The 18,904-nt window shown below is 41.7% G+C and overlaps 1 protein-coding gene across 4 annotated transcripts in view; it reads left to right on the top strand.

Moving 5' to 3' along the window:
- Positions 1-16,506, top strand: part of dgkd (diacylglycerol kinase delta) — a 139,159-nt gene extending 122,653 nt beyond the window's left edge. The window contains exons 26-30 of one of the 4 annotated variants that reach the window (XM_080185422.1): positions 239-331; positions 2,175-2,294; positions 3,632-3,749; positions 6,459-6,589; positions 9,575-16,506. In XM_080185422.1, coding sequence (XP_080041548.1) covers positions 239-331; positions 2,175-2,294; positions 3,632-3,749; positions 6,459-6,589; positions 9,575-9,664 — 552 coding nt within the window. In that variant the 3' untranslated portion in view covers positions 9,665-16,506. Of the gene's footprint in view, positions 1-238; positions 332-2,174; positions 2,295-3,631; positions 3,750-6,380; positions 6,590-9,574 lie in introns of all 4 variants that reach the window. The other 3 variants (XM_080185421.1, XM_080185420.1, XM_080185423.1) reach the window with 3 other exon arrangements.
- The last annotated feature ends 2,398 nt before the right edge of the window (positions 16,507-18,904 follow it).

Genomic DNA, 18,904 nt, shown 5'->3' with positions numbered 1-18,904 from the left:
GCCCCTTTATCTTGCTGTGTATCATTGCTAATTGATGTTTATTTCTCCTCTTTAGAGGGGTCTTAGAATGTTTGCTGCATAAAAGATAGTTTATGTGTGCAAGCTGTTGCTGACTGTTCGAGAATCTGTGATTTCAGTAAGAGCTGCAGATGATGTGTGGTGATAATGACACTGCTGACTAGCAGTCCTCAAGTTCTGCTATGGATTTAAAACAACTCCACATTTTCTTTCTTAAAAGGGCCTGAGTTGCAGCCTGGTGATGGAAATGGTCAACAACGGGAAAGCTCTGCACAATGAGACAGAGCTTCTATTGGCAGGCAAAATGTCACTGGTAAGGAAAAGTTAAATGCAAGAAACAAATGTGCCTCAGTTGATATGTGGAGTAACAGTAGAGTTCCACAGTAACAGCTAATTGAGGGTTCCAGATAGCTTATATGCAGAATAACAGATGACCAGCATATCAAGCAATTCCATCAGTTTATAAATGCCACAAATTACAGACTGGAATGTAACTCAGGGGTTCAAAGCATTTATGTATAAATTAGTGGATATCAAGTGCATTATAGGCCGGAATCTAATCAAGGGGTTAATACACAGAATAGCAGATAGCCAGGAGTAAGATGCAGATTTGAATTTCATTGAGAGATTTGGGTGGATTAAATATAGAATCATGGATTACACTGAGTGTTTAAACTGCAGAATGATTTAAAGTAATTGAGTCTTATTTCTTGTTTTAAGATGATATATTGAAGGAAATTTAATATAATATGGAATTGTGCAATTTCAGCATTCTAACATTCAAAGTGTCAGATGAATTCAGTGATCTAGAGACGGAATCAGACCTTGAGATTGAAGCACTACTTACTGTAAACTCAGTACAAGATTCTGGTATTTAGTTTGCGCAGGCTCAGAGAATGATTAGAACTGGTCCTGATTTTCAGTTAATCTGATTTTTATAATAGATTTGCCAGCTTTGACCAATGAATGTCCTTCTACTGTTGTATCTTTATTTGCTGGTTTGTTCCTCCCATGAAGACAGTATTATTTGCTGGGGTCACAGTTCTAATTGTGTTACCAGCCCTCCAGTGCTTCATCCAAATGTCTGTTTACCTCTGTGTGTGATACTACGTGCCAAGTATCGGCATCGATTTTGACCATGTAGAAAGTCACCACTGAGACTGAAACCACTCCATGCATGACACCCGTGTCTTCACCTTCCAGTGGTGGTGACTGGACAGCATTTCGAAGCAGGAACCCCGCCTGATTTTCCTGTTCTCTTTCCAAGGAACTGAGTTAGTAGCACTACACCCTCTGCCTTGAATGAGACCATGTGGTGGAACACATACTGAAAATTGAACCTGGTGCCTTCTGGTCTGAATGGATTGCACACTGCAATCTGGGTATCTGGCTGTGATGTGGTAGCTGAGATCTATCAATAGTTTTTTGTAGTGTCTAGTGTTGCTGCAACTCAAATGCAATTTGCAGTTGCTTGAATGGCTCCTTTTCACACTTGTATGGTCACTTTTTACAAATCTGAAATAAAATCAGAAAATGCTGGAAAACCTCAGCAGGTCTGCCAGAATATGGGCAGAAGAAACAACTCTGAAGAAGAGTCATACAGACTCAAAGTGTTAACTCTGTTTCTCTCTCCCCAGATGTTGCCAGGCCTGCTAAGTTTTTCCAGCAATTTCTGATCTTATTTCAGATTTCCAGCATCTGCAGTATTTTGCTTTTATTTTATGTCACTTTCTAAGCTCAGTTGCAACCTGTAAAATGCTGGTTCATCTCGACTACTTCCCATTTTATATTCTATAATGTTTTTTATATAATAAGTAAGTCAGTAATGAGACTAAAACTTGAAGCGTGTGATATAGACAAGGTTAGATAGTGCTCAGTGCATTACTTACTGGGTATGAAATCATGCACAGTTTTATGGCAATTCCACATGCATCTGGGCTTCCTTTAGCCACTAGCACTTCCAGATGTTAGATCTCGGAAACCCAGAGGCTGTAACTGCTTGGTCATTCACTTCTAATCTCTAAACATTGCGTAAGAGAGGGCACGTATATCAAATTAATAAAACCAACCCACCTGCATGTTTGTGACTAGTGTTTGTTTTTGTTATGTGATTATTGCTAAGCACACTGCTATCTGTGTTCCTTTTCTGGATGCAGCAGTTGGATCCCCCTCAGAAGGACGAACTCACTGGGGCTCTGGCTAATGTAGACCTACAACTTCGAAAACTGGCAGAGATTCCCTGGTTATATCAGCTCATTGAACCAAGTGATGATGAGGTAAGTTCACACCCCTGCAAAGGATTTTACTGAATGAATGCTTTCTCAACTTGATACAAGTGTTCAGTCTATTTCTTTTCCATCTCCTTCCTTTCTCTCCGGAAGATGCTGACTGTTCCAAAAATACAGCTCGTGGTATTTTGCCACAGCAGTGGTCCTGGTGTACTTAGCTGCAGAATACTGATGTCCCTCATGATCCAACTGATAGAGATCATGGGCATGCGGCTAATCTCTGCTGTAAGGATAGTGTCAAGGAGGCGTAAGTGCATTCCCCTTGAGTGATTCCCAGTGCTTTCCCACGGTGTCCAGCCTGCTAATCACCTTGATGCTTCATGACATGGAAAATAATGACATGAATAATAATGTCCATTTACAAAGGAAGAAAGCACAATCATATCGACAGTTCTGAGGAACAGCTTCTAATATTCATGCCATTGGCATCAACTCAGCAGCACAACAAATATCTCATCACTGACCCAACAACAGAGGTTCCTGGCTCCCTTGAAACTAATCCACACAGGAAATGGGCAATCAAATCATTTGCTCTGAGTGGAAGATAACAGCCCAAATTGTGACTGTAGCCATGAGTCCCACACAATGGAGCACATTGCATTGCCTGTTCATTCAGATCTATTGCAGAAGACATCTCATTCCACCACTCAGCATCTCAGGAGGCCTTCAAATGGCTAGTCAAATTAGACGTCCCTTTATCAGCTTTTCTCATCATCCCAAAGAAGTGGTAGTGAACTCTTATGACTGCCTGCGAGGTGTCCTGCTAGCAGGTTGTAAATAATCCCATAGCACTATTTGCAAAGAGCTACGGAGTTCTCCGTATACCTTGATCAACATTTATCCTTCACCTAACACCACCTGAAATATATCTGGTCTTTCATTCATTTATTATTTGTGTTGTAAATGGCTGACACACATATTCCAGGCAACAATGATAATCGTTCTAAAGTTATCCATTGACCATTAAACACTTGAATGCATCATGAGGGAGTAAAATGCAAATATTTTCTTTCTTTTAGTAGTTTAATTGCTGTTTTTACTGTCTCTTCCAAAATAACCTAGCCCTGGACTTGATAAGCCTGTTTTTAACTGAGGGCAAGGGGTAATTGTGTGGGATCCGTGGGGCTGTTTGATGCGAGAGATTGGGCATTTTAATTCCTGGGCCTCTTTCATGTAAAATAGATTTGCTCCCTACCCAATCCTTGTATCAATGATGTGTGTATGTATGAGTGACCACTGCTTTGGGAATTTTTTTGCTCTGCTAATTATTTGATATGTGCCATGTTGGGGCTTTACTTTTCTCATGCCTTTGTGTGTTTGCCCAGGGCCAGTTGTTGGAATATTCCAAGCGTACTCGCAGTGCCAAATTCCGTCTTGTGTCAAAGTTAAAAAAAGAGAAGAACAACAAGAATAAGGAAACCAGGGGGAACATGGGATTACCAGGTGCATATGTAAATTCTGATCCTTCTCCACTTCCATCCTTTGTGTCCAGTATCTGTAATTTATGCCACCTTCAATATCCAGCTTTGGTAGTATCAGTCCCATTTACGTTCCAAAACATTTACACAGCACCTGATCACAAATTGTCAATACAATCCACGTCTCATCAGTTTTTAAAAAATATTTCTTGGAATGTGGGCCATGATGCTGCTTGGGCTAGCAATTATTGCCCATCCCAAATTGTCCTTCAAATCCAGGGGACATTTCAGAGACAACCACATTTCTATGGTGCTGGAGTCATGTGGAGACCAGACCAGGCAAGGATGGCAAATTTCCTTTCCTGATGGACATTAGTGAATCAGATGGGTTTTTATGACAATTGACAATGGTTTCATGGTCGCCGTTAGACTTTAATTGTGGGTGGCATTTTGGAATTTTTCACTACAAATGTAGCTCCTTGGCTGAGTCATTTGTGATAAAAATGTGTTAAGAGAACTCAGTAAGCCTAATTGCTGTCCCTCTCGTTACAATTCCATGCTTCATTGTGGTACCACAGGCTCCTTTGATGTGGACCAATGGGTGTAAGTCCTGTAGATTAGCCCTGAAACCATTGGCCACTGAAATTATGAGGCAGTAGAAGAACGTGATGCAGCAGGAAGCACAATGGTGATAAATAGTTCTAGGTTGGTCTCCCATATTTGTTTGGAGGATGCAGATGGAAATTAATTCAAAACCAGAACATAGTGTTATTTTCCCAGTTGTCCTTTGGCATATTATGCTGTCAGATACAAAAGCTAAAATAGACCAAGATCCCAGGTTTCATCTGATCTTATCTTAGTGTGCTTAAAATTGGCCATCGTCTTGAGTTCTCCATCAGAAGGTAGATTTAACCCACTGCACAGCAATCTCCTATATGTCTTACAGAAGCGAAAATATTAGTTCATATTCTGAAATAAAAACAGGAAATGCTGGAAAGATGCAGCAGGCCTGGCAGCATCTGTGGAGAGAGAATCAGAGTTAACATTTTGAGTCCACATGGCTCTTCTTCAGAGCACATTTCTCTCTCTTTAACTCTGAAGAAGAGTCACTTTCCTGTTTTATTTCAGATTTACAGTATCGGCAGTATTTTGCTTTTATTTTAGCTCAGGTTTTCATTTGCATTGAAAAGCTGGAGGTGAGGACAGGACCAAAATTGACTGTGAGGATTCTAAAAGTAGAATACCATGCCAACATTCATTTTCCAGACCTGAGGATGGAAACAGGTCAGATATTGGAGGAAAACTGCCACTATTGCAGTTGTATCTGAACAACTTGTTCAGATTTACTTATAAACCCTGTCTCGGAATCAGTAATAGCTCAGATCAGAAGGGAATCTCTCACCTCAATCGACACCTGTGCAGAATCTTCTACGCCTGGACTCTGTGCAGAATCTCTCTCTTCCACCTGAACCATTTGCAGGATTTCCCTTCTAATGTGAAAACTATCACTTTCTGAATTTTTAAGCAGTAATAATAAATTCTAACAAAATCAAAGTGCATTCTATACTCCTTGTTTTCTGGTTAAAGAGCCAATTGTTTTATCTGTTGGTTGGCATTAATGAATTGTTCAGTCAATTGAAGGTGTGCTCCAGGCTACAGTTTTAAATTGAATCTGCATTAGTGAATTTTGCAGAGTTCTCTGTAATATTAGTTACAATGCTATTTGGACACAAAATCTGGCTTAATGCCGTAACTGTAGCTTGCATCAGCCCATTTACTCCACATATCCTTACTCATACTATATTCAAGTTGTAAGTTTGCATCTAGTTTCCTGCCAGTCAGAAAGATGCAAACCAGCTTTAAGTTAATTTGAGCAGCTGTTTCAAGCAGGAGCTTAATAATAATTGGTGGGGGGGCAGTGAAGAGGTGACACATGGTGAGTGGAACACAGGGTAAGGGATGGATGGAAGTCACAATCAACTTTGTTTTCTCCTCCCTTGTTCTCTCCTTTCTCTATTGACAGTGTTAACTTTCAGTGGGTTAGAGTTTTCACAAGTGCTAACAACCTTCTAACACTTAAATCAAGTGACCATTCTTCACGTATGATCCTAAACAGTGGGTGTCAGCAGGTTATTGGACTCTGGGGCATTGCAACCAAACCCAATTCTTTATTTACCCAACATCGTTCTCAACAAACGTCAGTGGAGCAGCACGTGCGGACAACTGCCTCCATTGCATTCACCTCACCCAAGGGACAAAGACCATATGTAACACTCTGACTGCACCTGGCTGACATCAGCTAACTTATCAGAGGTGGCATTTGGCATGCTACTGATTTGTGTGCCTCAGTACAATACCAGAATATACATTAACAACGAGATATCACAGATCCCACCTTTCGTTGATCAACAGGATTCTTTAACAGTAGAGAGATTGAGATGTGTGTGAGGCAGGAGGAATGTTTTTCTGTATTTGGTAATGTAGCCTGGAGCTATTGTATCTCAACAACAGATATTTCATTTCAGCAGCTGTGCCAGACTCCTAATTGCATTGTTTGCTTATTGATTTATGGTGTTTCCCTAAAATATCTCTTGTGAGATTAGCAACTGGTGTTCTCTGCACTCTCTGAAACTTCTGTGGGCCTTTTTTTTGCTAGCGGGTGATGGTTGTGCATTTCTCTTTGCCTTTGGGATTGTGGGTACTGAAGGTGGCGCTGCTCTTCGCTTTCCCACAGTGCATCAGTGGGGTACTGAGGAGGTGGCAGCCTGGTTAGAGCATCTTAGCCTGTTCGAGTACAGAGACATCTTCATCCGGCACGACATCCGTGGCTCAGAGCTCTTGCATCTGGAGAGACGAGACCTGAAGGTATTGCAAGTGACGTTTTCACTTCTGCATGAATGACAAACTAATGTGGCCTGCTTTATCAGCACTGTCTTTCTGCCTTCATTTGCTGTGTGTATGCTGAGATCACATCATTTGGAAGGTACTGTGAAGCCATAAGCTGTAAAGAGAAATTACAGGATGGATAAGGGAATCACTGTACTCTGGCTGCTCCACACCCACAAATTTTTCAAGCTGAAATGTCAAGTGATCTTAAGAATACTTTTATGAAGGAAAGAGGGATATGAGAAAGAAGAAGAGGGAGTTCTACCCAAATACATTCTAGAATGACTTTCAAGAGTTGCTTCAATCTTACTGATGCTGAGAGAAAAATAATTTTAAAAAAAATTAAAAGTGAATTGAATCACAATCTATAGACCAAGCTGACTAGCTGGAACTCATTTTAATCTGAAGGGAAGTTCTGTAAAGGAGTGACTATTGTGAGGTTGAAAAGCCTAAAATAACTGATTTCCCCAGGATCCCACAGAATTTAAGTGGGTTCTGCCAACAGACAACCTGATTGAAGACCTGCAGGCCTTTTTGCTGTGGTACATAATATGGAAGGAGAGCAGACAGGTTGTAGAGCATGATAGTTTTTACTGGATTAAATTTTGGGTATCCTGCTGCTCCTGGCTCACAAACAGTGCTGTAAAGGCACTTATAGTCCACCCCTCTTGTCTTTGAGCTCCTCAGGTTTCCCATGAAAGTGGGAAGCCTGTGGTTAAAAATAGAATAATTGTGAAAATAAAGGCATGGAACCTCATTAGAATTTTTAAATGACAAGCTGATAGGTCATCTGCCCGTTTGTGCCACTGGTAAAACTAGAAGTTGTCAGGGTCAAGGCAGATTCAGCTCCTGTTCCATTTTTCTTGTATTTTAATCTCTGGCACAACCTGTGCCTACTCATTCTTTGAAGTTAAGATTTAGCCCAGTAACTTGATCTGCTGTGACTGGGTGCCAGGCTAAGTACCTGGAGTGGGGATCACTGGCTTTTTAATTGTTTTGGCTTCAGAAAATGATACAGATTAAAGGTTGAGGTTTGTACCAACATCCTGATGTGATGCCAGCTGTTGACCTGGCTTCCTGAGTATTTTGCAGCCTGCTTCTTTCCTTTAACTGCTTACGCCGCTAGGTCTCTCAATCCTTCAGGGTAGTTACTGCATAGTCTTAAATATCTCAGCTGTTTTGTGAACAAATTGTTCCATAAGAACTGCTCCCTTTTGTTCAGGATCTTTCATCCTCTCAGGAGTCAGCATTCAGGTACAACCCAATACATGTGTATGTGCATATGTGAAGAGTCTTACATAAAGCATGTCTTTCCTGTCCACATTAACATTGTTTCCCATGTCAAGACATTGCAGCAAGTTTTTGCATATCAATGTGTGTGTCAGCATTTCTTAATGTTATGACCCAACGCGCCTGTAACACTCAAAGTTTAGAGCATTACAGGCTCCAAACACATGGTGTATCTACCAATCTCTCAGGATTAGCTGCTAATTGAGTTTTTACCTCTTGCTTTTAACATGATTGTTGCAATTTCCCATCTTTGCTCCACCTAAGTTTTGAGTTTATTCTGGTTGCCTGCCAAATGCATAGTATTGCAGTCATTCCTCCACTTATTGCATCATCCAGCCAACTAATTCACCATCATTCAATTACAACATTAACTTTTAGGCTGCAGTCTAAATAATAAAATAATTGAATAATTATAATAATAATAATCCCGAATAATTGGATAGATTTCAAGCTTAGTGCTTAGGGTCAGCCAAACTACTTTTGGATGTCTCCTTTTTCCCCAGTCCCCAAATGTTGCAAGTCATCATTACTGCTAACCAGGCTTACACCCACGTCTCAGGAATTGCAAGCCACAACATCTGACGTCTAGTGCCATGAATCAAAATGAGGAGTCAGCACTCAAATACATTCACAATCACACACTTATAGTGAACATTCCACATGTACACAATGGATATTTTAAACATGGACTGATTTGCATAATTAGAAACAAACAGTTTTGCTGCCCAGACTGCTGATAGTTGTTGTTTCTGAGTGAAATAAGTTGAGAACATTATTAGAGGGCATCAGCTTGCTGCACAAAACTGCAGCTGATTCAATGCAAATGCGCAATTTCACTCTAGCAGCGACTAGGGGGAGGAAATAGAAAATTCTGTTACACTGCCCCATCAAGCACCCCAAATTCAGACTTGGCACTTTTCTGGGGTTGCTTGGTGGAGCTGTGTGGAGAGAGCTTTGTTCTGAACCTGATTTTGGAATGCTTGATGGGACGTTGTAGTCAGATCTTTGAGCTGCATCCAGCCCTCCAAATGAGCTCACAAGCTTGTAGCTGACCTTGTTGCTGGTGGAATGGTTGGTTACAAAAGATCTGTATCAGAGATAACATGCACCAGTAGGTTAGGTGCTGCATCACAGTAAAATATCCAATGTGTGCTAATGTAATAAACAGTTTAAACCATTGGAATATGGCATTTAACACCACGGTATATGCTGTATACCAATGGAAAGGCACTGTGTCCTAGCAGGATATTCACTGTGTTGCAAAGACTATATAATGTGGATAGGGTGTACCTCATTTTAAAATATTTTCTGAATAAAATTTCTTGAGGCCAGAAGCCAAATATTTTCACCTTGAATATGCTGACTTGTGCAACACCAAGAATAAAGGAACTGCAGCCCTTCCCTTCCCCAATTAAAGACGTACTTCATTTCAGGGAAAGAGGACGAGTTGGGATAAACATCTGTATGGAATAGCAAAACTGTGTTCTCAGGATGAGGTATAATCAGTTCCATTCAGTAGTCACAAAAGATTATTTTATCTATTTAACCCCATTTCCTTTTCAGGTTACTGCCTTTCACTAGCCTCCATTTTGACATTTTGACTGAGGTTGTTCTAGTATTTACTGAACTAACACACAGACAATAAACACCTGTCCTCTACCCTGTGTTTGACAGGACTTGGGGATAGCGAGAGTGGGCCACATGAAGCGAATCCTACATGGGATCAAGGAGTTGAGCCGGAATACTCCTGTCAGCGAAGTGTGATGTACATGTTCAACTCCTGTGTATACAGAGCTACCTAAACCTCCAGCCCCTTGCATAGAGGATGAGAGAGGCTAACCTTGGTCTGTATGTGTAAGCCTCGCCATCAGCTAATCGGAGTGTGTGGCCTTGGAGCAGCTAACAGATATCAAAATAATAAGAGACTTGATACATAATCTCTCACCCAGTAGAAAAAGGGAACGAGGCTTATCCAATCAAGCTGATGCTGCATTCGAGTTAAAAATGTGTCAAATCAGATTTGAAATTACCTCAAACAAATGTCCAGTTAGGTTGGATTTTACTCTGAAGCTCATCTAGGAGTAAGGCTGAATGTGATTGGTCTCACTTTCAACAGTGATCCCAATGAAAAGGAATCATGACCCTTCGACAGAGGAATGTACTGCACACCAGTGACTTAATCTCAGAACTCTTCGCAAAAGGGACAAAGCATCTCTTTTTTTATATAATAGGTGACCTAATGAAACTGTAATTGGGACAGAACCTGTAGTAATTCATATCTGCAGACATTAACTGAAAACTTTTTATATCGTGATTCATTGAAGTGAGTGTGGAGGCCTACATTTCTCTCTCATCCTAGAATCTATCCACACACCCTTTGCAGAATACCAACTTGAGGAACATGGAAGAATTATTACAATGTTTTCCCTCAAAGCTCTTGTTGTTGATATGTTGTTTCTCATTGCCTAGGTGACATCTTGTAGTGCCTGGGATGTGAGACAGTCAATCCTGAGTATCTTTTGTGAGAGTGAATCCTACAAGGTCTCGGATGTGTGAGCATCAATCCTGGACTGCCTGGGATGTGTGAGTGTCAATTCTGGACTGTCTGGGATGTGAGAGAATCAATCCTTGAGTATCTTATGTTAGAGTCTATCCTGGCCTATAATTTATTGACGGGGTGTGGCTAGGCTTGCATTTACTACCCATCTGTAGTTGCCCTTGAGAAGGTGAGATGAACTGCCCTCATAGAAGAAGGTCATTTAGCCCATCAAGTCTGAACCAACCACAACCCCACCCAGGCCCTATTCCCGCAAACTTCATTTACCCTGCTAATCCCTCTGACACTAGGGTCAACTTAGCATGGCCAATCAACCTAACTTGCAAATCTTTGGATTATGGGAGGAAACCAGAGCACCCGGAGAAAACCCACACTGACATGGGGAGAAACTGCAAACTCCACACACACAGTGACCCGAGGCCAAATTGAACCCGGGTCCCTGGCGCTGTGGGGCAGCAGTGCTAACCATTGTGCCGTTGTGCCACTATATGTCTCATCCAAATGACACCACCTCTTAAACTGTTGCAGTCCCTGAAGTGTCAATGCTGTTAAAGAGGAAGTTCCAGGATTTTAACACAGCGACAGTGAAGAAACTGATTTTCAAATCAGGATGTTGAAAAACTTAGAGGAACTTCAATGTAGGTGGTGTAACCAGGTATCAGCTGCCTTTGGCCTTCGAGATGGTAGTGGTCATGGATTTGGAAGGTGCTGTCTTAAGAGCCTTGGTGAGTCCCAGTGTTTGTCTAGCACCTTTTATGATCTCAAAAGTCCATTTGATCTCAACCATTTAAGAAGATAAGGAGAAAGCTTTTCTCCCAACAGGCTATTAGTATGTGGAATTCTCATTTCGAGAAACCAGTGGAGGCTGGGTCATTGAATTTTTTCAGGACAGAGTTAGATTTTTGATTGATAAAAGAGTTATGGGGGGAGGTTCAGACAGGAAAGTGGAGTTGAACCAATGACCAGATCAACCATCATCTTGTTAAATGGTGGAGCAGGTTTGAGGGGCTAAATGCCCACTCATGCTCATAAGTCCTATGTTCCCGTCTTCCTAGAGTCAGTGAGGTTCTTTTGAAGTGTAGTCACTTGTAATTTAAAAAATGCACATACAACCTTCCCACTAAAGTATTGTGGTACAGACCAAGCAGTTTATTCTTAGCAATGTAGGTTAAGGGATAAATGTTGCTCTGGACAATGGGGCAGTTCCTCTAGTCTTCTTTAAATGCCATGGGAACCTTTGCATCTTCCTAAGAGGCAGACTGGTTTAACATCTCGTCCAAAAGACAGCACCTCAGATAGTACAACACTGTTTCAGTGCTGCCTGAGTGCTATCTACTGAGCCACAATTGACATAGGGATCATTTGGGATGTGAGAGAGTGAATCTTGGACTATCTGGGATGTGAGAAAATGAATCCACAAGTGTCTCGGATGTGAGAGAGTGAATCCAGGGATCTCTGGGATGTGAGAGTGAACCCTGAACTATCTAGGATGTGAGTGAATCCACTGGTATCTGGGATGTGAGAGAGTGAATCCTGGAATCTCTGGGACATGTGAGAGTGAATTCTGGAGTGCCTGGGATGTGTGAGAGTGAATCCTGGAGTGCCTGGGATGGGAGAAAGTGTGCTGCAGTTTGGGATAAATGAAGAATTAGTATCCAAAATCTTCAAGGCTACTGATTTTGTTGTGTACAGCACACAGAAATACTTTAATAATGTTGCCTTTGATTCTGGCAATACCTAATCACACTTGCCCTATGGGTTGCCACACCTTTGCCAGTTCAGTGCTGGGAGTTATTGTGATTTGTGAGAAAACTGGTTGACTTCAAGATTTTGGGTTACAATGCAATTCCTTCACGATTTGTTCACCAAAATTTTGTTACTGTCTAATCTTCCTGCAGTTTTGCACATCCCTCAGCTTGGAAGAAGAGAGCTGGCAGAGAACTCATTTCAGGACCTCTGATATACTGTACTCACTCCATTTAATACACGCTACTGCTTGGGACATTTCTGAACTACTCGTTCTGATCCTTGTATTTAAATCCTTCCATGACTCCTATTTCTGTAACCTTCCCCACTTCCAAACTCACCTATTCCTATTACTCCATCTTCTTGTGCACTGCATCCTGCCCCCATTCATGCAGCACTGGTGCCCATGCCTTCAACTTCCAAGTCCCAGTTCCTATCCAGATATTCTCCCTCATCTCCTGTAAGAACTTCCTTTATATCTATCTCTCAGATAAGACTTTTGTTCCTTACTTAATTACCTTTTCCTTTAAATCCTTTAAATCATTTTCCCAGCACCTCTTCAAACACCCTGGGACATGTTTTCCACCTTGCAGATGTGATATGAGTACAAGTGGAGCCAGTTGCTCTGAAGTTCATCATTCCTCTAAATAAGCAACAGGGCTCCCTAACATTGATTCCCACGTATTACTCCAAGATACTTTTCATATCCAGGATCTTGCATTGTTCCCCCACGCCCCCAGACCCCCACACATACACGCGCGCACACGCACAAACGCACATCACCAGCCATGGTCCAGAAGCTGTCATTAATAAATTCCTAATTCTCTACACCACTAAATCTATTCAGTTAGAACTAATTTTCACTTGCCTCCTTGATCTTGCAACTTTAAGCCCATTTTGCCACAGTTGCTGGACTCGTATTCAGCTCAAGCACACTCCCTTAATTCTCCCAGCAGAAACATAGTCTATCAGCATCACAGTCAGTCAGTCTTTTGCACTGCAACCCCAGCTGCTCAAGTCAGGGCCATCGATAGCATAACAGTTCCAATCAATGGAATATAATAAATTAAACCTGTTTGTCTTTGCCTAATATTCATTTCACAATATACGCCATCTCATATAATTATATAGTGTTGTGATCAAAGTTAAAATTGGCTTCATAGGGAACCTGGCACATTCCATAGACTGAAACTTGACCATCTGTATGAAACAGCTAGGATAGCATTTCCATACAGTGGCAAATGGATCCTTCTGCTGTTGTAGTTTTTTGCTGCCAGTTATAGCTTACCTAATGTGAGTTCCACATCTCAGCAACTACTGCAAGGTCAGACACAAGGAACACTATCTCAGGTTAAGGTTATCTGCCATCTTTGAAAAATTAATTATACAGAAGGTAGTATAAATTTGCAAATTAAATTTAAAAAGTTAAATTAATCATGAAACAGCTTTGTAAGATATTTTTGAGAATCTGTTATATTAACAAGAATCCACTATCTGATAGAATAGCAGGAATTGAACTGAAGTGGTTGGTGGGGGGGTGGGGTTGATGGAATGGAATCTCATATTTATCCCAAGTTCAGATCATAGAGTCATATAGCGCAGAAGGGGACCTTTGGCCCATCAAGTCTGCACCAACACATTAGAAACACCTGAACTCTTACCTAATCCCATCTGACAGCACTTGCCCCATAACCCTGAATGTTATGATGTGTCGGGTGCTCATCCAGATACTTTTTTAAAGGATGTGAGGTAACCCACATCCACCACCCTCACAGGCAGCGAGGCCGTCACCACCCTCTGCGTAAAAATATTTTTCCTCACATCCTTCCTAAACCTCCTGCCCTTCACCTTGAACCTACATACCCGCGTGACTGAGCCTTCAACTAAGGGGAACAGCTACTCCTTATCCACTCTGTCCATATCTCACATAATCTTATACACCTCGATCAGATCGCCCCTCAGTCGTCTCTGCTCCACCGAAAACATTCCAAGCCTATCCAACCTTTATGACTTCTATCAATCAAGAATCAAAACAAAGACACAGTAGCATGTGATGTTCCACAAACCATGTCATCTCACTGTGTTTGCTTTAACTTAGGAGTTGCTGTTTTTGACACAGTCTACATACGTATATCTCCATCCTATTATCTTAACATATCACTCCACACTTTTTCATCTAGCCTTATCACTCCACCTGCTATCAGCTTCTCAACATATCAGCCTTTGCTATCTTTCTAATTTCTAACCACATTCCCTCCCCTCATTACCCACAATCTCATGATACGCCTCTACCCCACGTACTACCTATCTTCCTTATCCACTTTCTTGCTCACATAACTTAATCCATTTTCTCTCTTTGGAGACACAGATCTCTGTTGACTGTATTTGTATTTTCAATTTCAGGCCCCTTACTTGGATCAAACATTTCTCTAATTCCTCTTCTCACTGCTAACTTCCATACTTTCCTAAAATCAACTGTGCCAATGTCTCTGTGCCTCAATAATGGTGCAGTGCATATGTGTTCACCTTTAGAAATTTGTCCGGGTCATTCATTCCGCTGCTCCTGAATATTGTCTACTAAATTGCCACTAAGTGACCTCTGCTGCTGTAAATGAAGGTGCCATAATTGAAAACAAAGTGTCAGTGGGGTAAGGATGTTGAGTTTAAGATGTATTGATTTCACCCTCATTCCAGCTCCACGCTGTAAATTCATCACTTTTATTTAAGAGGTAGGTAACTTTTGTTGGCAATACAGATTGATGTTTAATGCAAATAGTGTGTTTTTTTAAAGCCTGATTCCCTACTTGTAAAAAAAATGCCACGTGAAGGATGGTTAAGGATCAAATTATTTCTCATGTTGTTGGGGAACTATTTTGACTGTTTTGGGCAAAGAGAAAAGTCAAATCATTGAAGCAAACACAAAAACGTCACAGTCATTAGAGACATTGGGACAGTGTTAGGAAGAAAGAGACTATGTTAACACATTGGTCTAATTTTGTAGAAAAATGGTGCATGGACGAAGTGTTTTAACAAAGAAAGCGACACAATGCATTAAGGAAGAATGATACAATAGACTGGATTCTCTTTCATGATTCCCTACTGAAGTGAGGTGGGAGACTGGCAAAGAGTAACACAGAATCTGGGCAGTTGAGTTTCCATCCTTTGCAACCACAACTAACTATTCTTTCCTTGCCCACTGCACAGCCCATTTTCTGACACCATTTTTCTGGTGTCTGCTTGTCTTACCACAGCTCGGTTCCATCACATGGAAGGTGATAGTGGGACCAGGGAAACATTGGTAACATACTTGAAGTCTACCAAAGTACTGCCTTGTGGCAGTCTCCCCTACATCCGTTCTGCATTCACTTATCTGTGTTGCAGCTGGAATGGAGTCAGGAGGCTACCATACATATCAGATGATCTGCCAAAACAGGAAATGATTTGGAGTTAGGACAAACTCAGAAGGGCTGGCAGGATTCCTGCCCATCCAAATCTACGCCCCAGAGAGAAGAAAATAAGTGACTGAACAGAACATGTATTAACAGAGAGAGAGAGAAATAAAAACTGGGATGATGCAGATACAAGGTACTTAGATGCTGAATTAACAGCCCTCATGTTTTAAGAGAGGTTGTATCGTGATGCAGTGAAGTCTGGGCAGTTATACTTCCTGCTAGTTGTACCTGTTGGATGTAAAATGCTTTTACAGTTTTTAATACTTCAGTAAATAGTAAACATTTGGCATTTATAAAGACTGTAGCTCCAATCAGAAGGAAACTGGGTTTCTGTTGAAAGGAGTCCACAACTGTATAACGGAAGAGTATGGCTCTTCTTAATGGGAGATTGTGGTTCCATTTAAAGGAAGATTACAGTTCTGCTTAAAGGGAGATCACAGCACTCTGCCCACAGGGAAGCCACTACTCTGATTGAAGGTAGCTCCTCAGGACTGTTGATGTTTTTGTGTCTTGGTTAGCCAGCAAAAGAGCTGGTCTGAGATTCCAAGCTTGACACAGGTGAATGCAGGTTTCACTGCATCTCTGCCTTAACTCACCTAGTGACAGAACTCCTTGTTATTTACCTCACTCCCTGGAACACTGTTTTATTTAGAGAGCCCAATGGATCGGGTTTTCTTGGTTCTGTCTTATCTTCAGCCTCTCCATGAGGCCTGCATGTTGTATTTATTCTTAATTTATATATAAATATGTTTGTGACTGTATTTTTTGTACATATTAATTGTCAATCGATGTATATATTTCTTGTAAATACAATGGGATTGAGTCCAGCTTTCAGTAAAATGTTTTTCTCAGTTTTCTGTTGCTCATATTTCTGTTGTTTGTTGAAAATATTCATTTATCTGGTGGTTCTTGATGTGTTTGATAAATATATTAGAATTCTTTGAGGATGTAACAAACAAGTTGGATAAAGGGGAACCAGTACATATCGTCTACATATAGGAAAGCAAATAGAATATTGGTCTTTATTGTATGGCGTTTAAAAAGAAGGAAGTCTTGCTGCACTTGTACCAAGTGAAATCACACCTGGGACTCTATTTGATCTTCTCAACTCAGTCGGGATATACTTGCATTGGAAGCAGTTCAGAGAAGGTTCCCCACTTCATTCACAAATTAGTGCAGAAGGCTGGGATGTATCATTTTCCTCATCTGACCCTCGATTTGAGGATGATGACTACTCAGGGTCTTGAATTTCTGTGAGTGAGCTAGTTAGTTTTCAGTCTGCAGATCCCTGGCCACATGGGACAGCACATCTCAGAAAGTAGTGGGATTCATATCACCTTGCTTCATCTCACTTGATCAAAACCCTGAAACTTTCTACCGAACAACTTTGGGGCTTTTTCAGATGGACTGCTACATTTCAAGACCTACAGCTAACGCGCCCTCTAGATTGGATAGTGCTTTTAACTGCACATCTTAGAGTAAATAACCTCCACTAATACCTTCTCGAGGACAATTATATTTGGTGAGTAAATGCAGACCTTGATGGTGATGCTCACATCTTGAGAAAATAATCTCCACCACACAGAATTTTCCTTCGCAGGTATGGGGAACACTGCGATAATGGTGAACCTTAGGGTTCTTCCAACCCAAGTTTTTGGTACAGTTCAGTTAGGGAACCAGTAACATTTTGATAAACAAAATTTGGAGCCAAGTTGCTTGCTAAGAGAATTATTCCACAAGATTCCATGGTTTTTTGAACAAGCAGGCTTTACTGTAGGTCAGAATAATAATGCAATTTACAATGGCCATCTTATACTTTCAGGGTTAATATGAGGGAAATGTGAATTAACAGGCAGATTGTGATCTAGCAATCTACATATTAGGACAGATCTCACAGATTTCTCAGCAACAACCCAGACTTCACTAAACACTATAACCAAAAGGCGGAATTTTATGGGAAAAATTCTAAGTGTTCAGTCAGCATGAAAATGGGAGAGCTGCAGATCTGTTTTTTGGGTGAGTTTTTCCTCCCAATTTTGTGCACATAATGCACGAGAAAATGGGCTCGACTATTTCTAGCTACTGCAGGTAGTGAGCGGAGCTAAACTCACCAGCCAACCTGATGAACCACCAAAGGGAACTGCTGTGCATGTGCAGACCCCTGCTGCTACAGCCAGCCTTAATCCAGCCCAACCCAGTCCCACAATAGTGGACGAGGTTGGGCATGCAGCCTATTGCAGAAAGTTCCAGGGATTTGATGAAGTGAAATGATGCAAGGTGATATAAATCCCACTACACCACCCAAAAGTATAGCCCCCACTGCCCAGAAGGTTCATGTCCCAGCCTGGCCTTGCTCCCATAGGCCTCATCCTCCTGGTTCCAGGCCATGCCAAGATGCCAGGCTGACACTGCCCAAGGGCCATCCTCCCTTCTTGCCCTCGACCTCCCCAGAGGCCTCAATGGCCTCCAGTTCTACTGGCAAGGGCAACATGACTGTTCCCCGTTCATGGGAAGCAGGTGTTCCTTGTCAGCGAGAACCTCTGAGGCAAGGTCATAAAGGCAAGTGAGCACTGGATGTGTTAAACAGATAGAAATTAATATTTCAATAAATTTAAATAGATTCTCCAGCCTCTTGCCAGAAATAGGCGAGAGGCTGACTGCACCAGAAATCTGGTCCCGGCAAGATGGCGAGAGCTGAGAAATCAGGCATGATCCTGATTTCTTGGCTCTCGCCTGATTTTACCAGCCTCCTCTGCCTATTAATGGGGTGGGGGTGGGGGGCGGGGGGCAAACCGGTTAAACCACAGCCGACCAATCGCTTTGAAACTCTATCTATAAGGGATTGCAGCTTTCACCTTCGAAGGTCTCGCCTTGAAATTCTCTCCAAAAGTCGCTCCAACTCAGACTGCCTCAACGGCAGCCCACCTCACATAGTTTCAATCTCATCATATTCCCCTGGATTCCCAAGTCTGCACTGTAGCACTGCTCTTAGCTGCGCCAAGCAGAATACTCTTACTCAAAGGGCTACTTTTGCCCCAACACAGAGCCTGAAGTCACCAACCTACTGTTGCCTTCTCAAATCAGTACATCTCCTGAGCCTCAAGCAGCTGCTTTTTTTCTTGTCTCTCTCTCTCTTAACTGGGACCTCTCCCTTGCCTTCTCAGTTATGGCATTCTGCTCCCAATCACATGATGAATTTTCGTGGCATTTTTGTTTTAACACAGGCGCACTTAGTCCGTCCTGGGCTGG

The sequence above is a fragment of the Carcharhinus amblyrhynchos genome, chromosome 3 (assembly GCF_965287045.1).
Source record: "Carcharhinus amblyrhynchos chromosome 3, sCarAmb.v2.hapA, whole genome shotgun sequence".
Lineage (NCBI taxonomy): Eukaryota > Metazoa > Chordata > Chondrichthyes > Carcharhiniformes > Carcharhinidae > Carcharhinus > Carcharhinus amblyrhynchos.
This window is presented reverse-complemented; position numbering and strand designations above follow the sequence as displayed.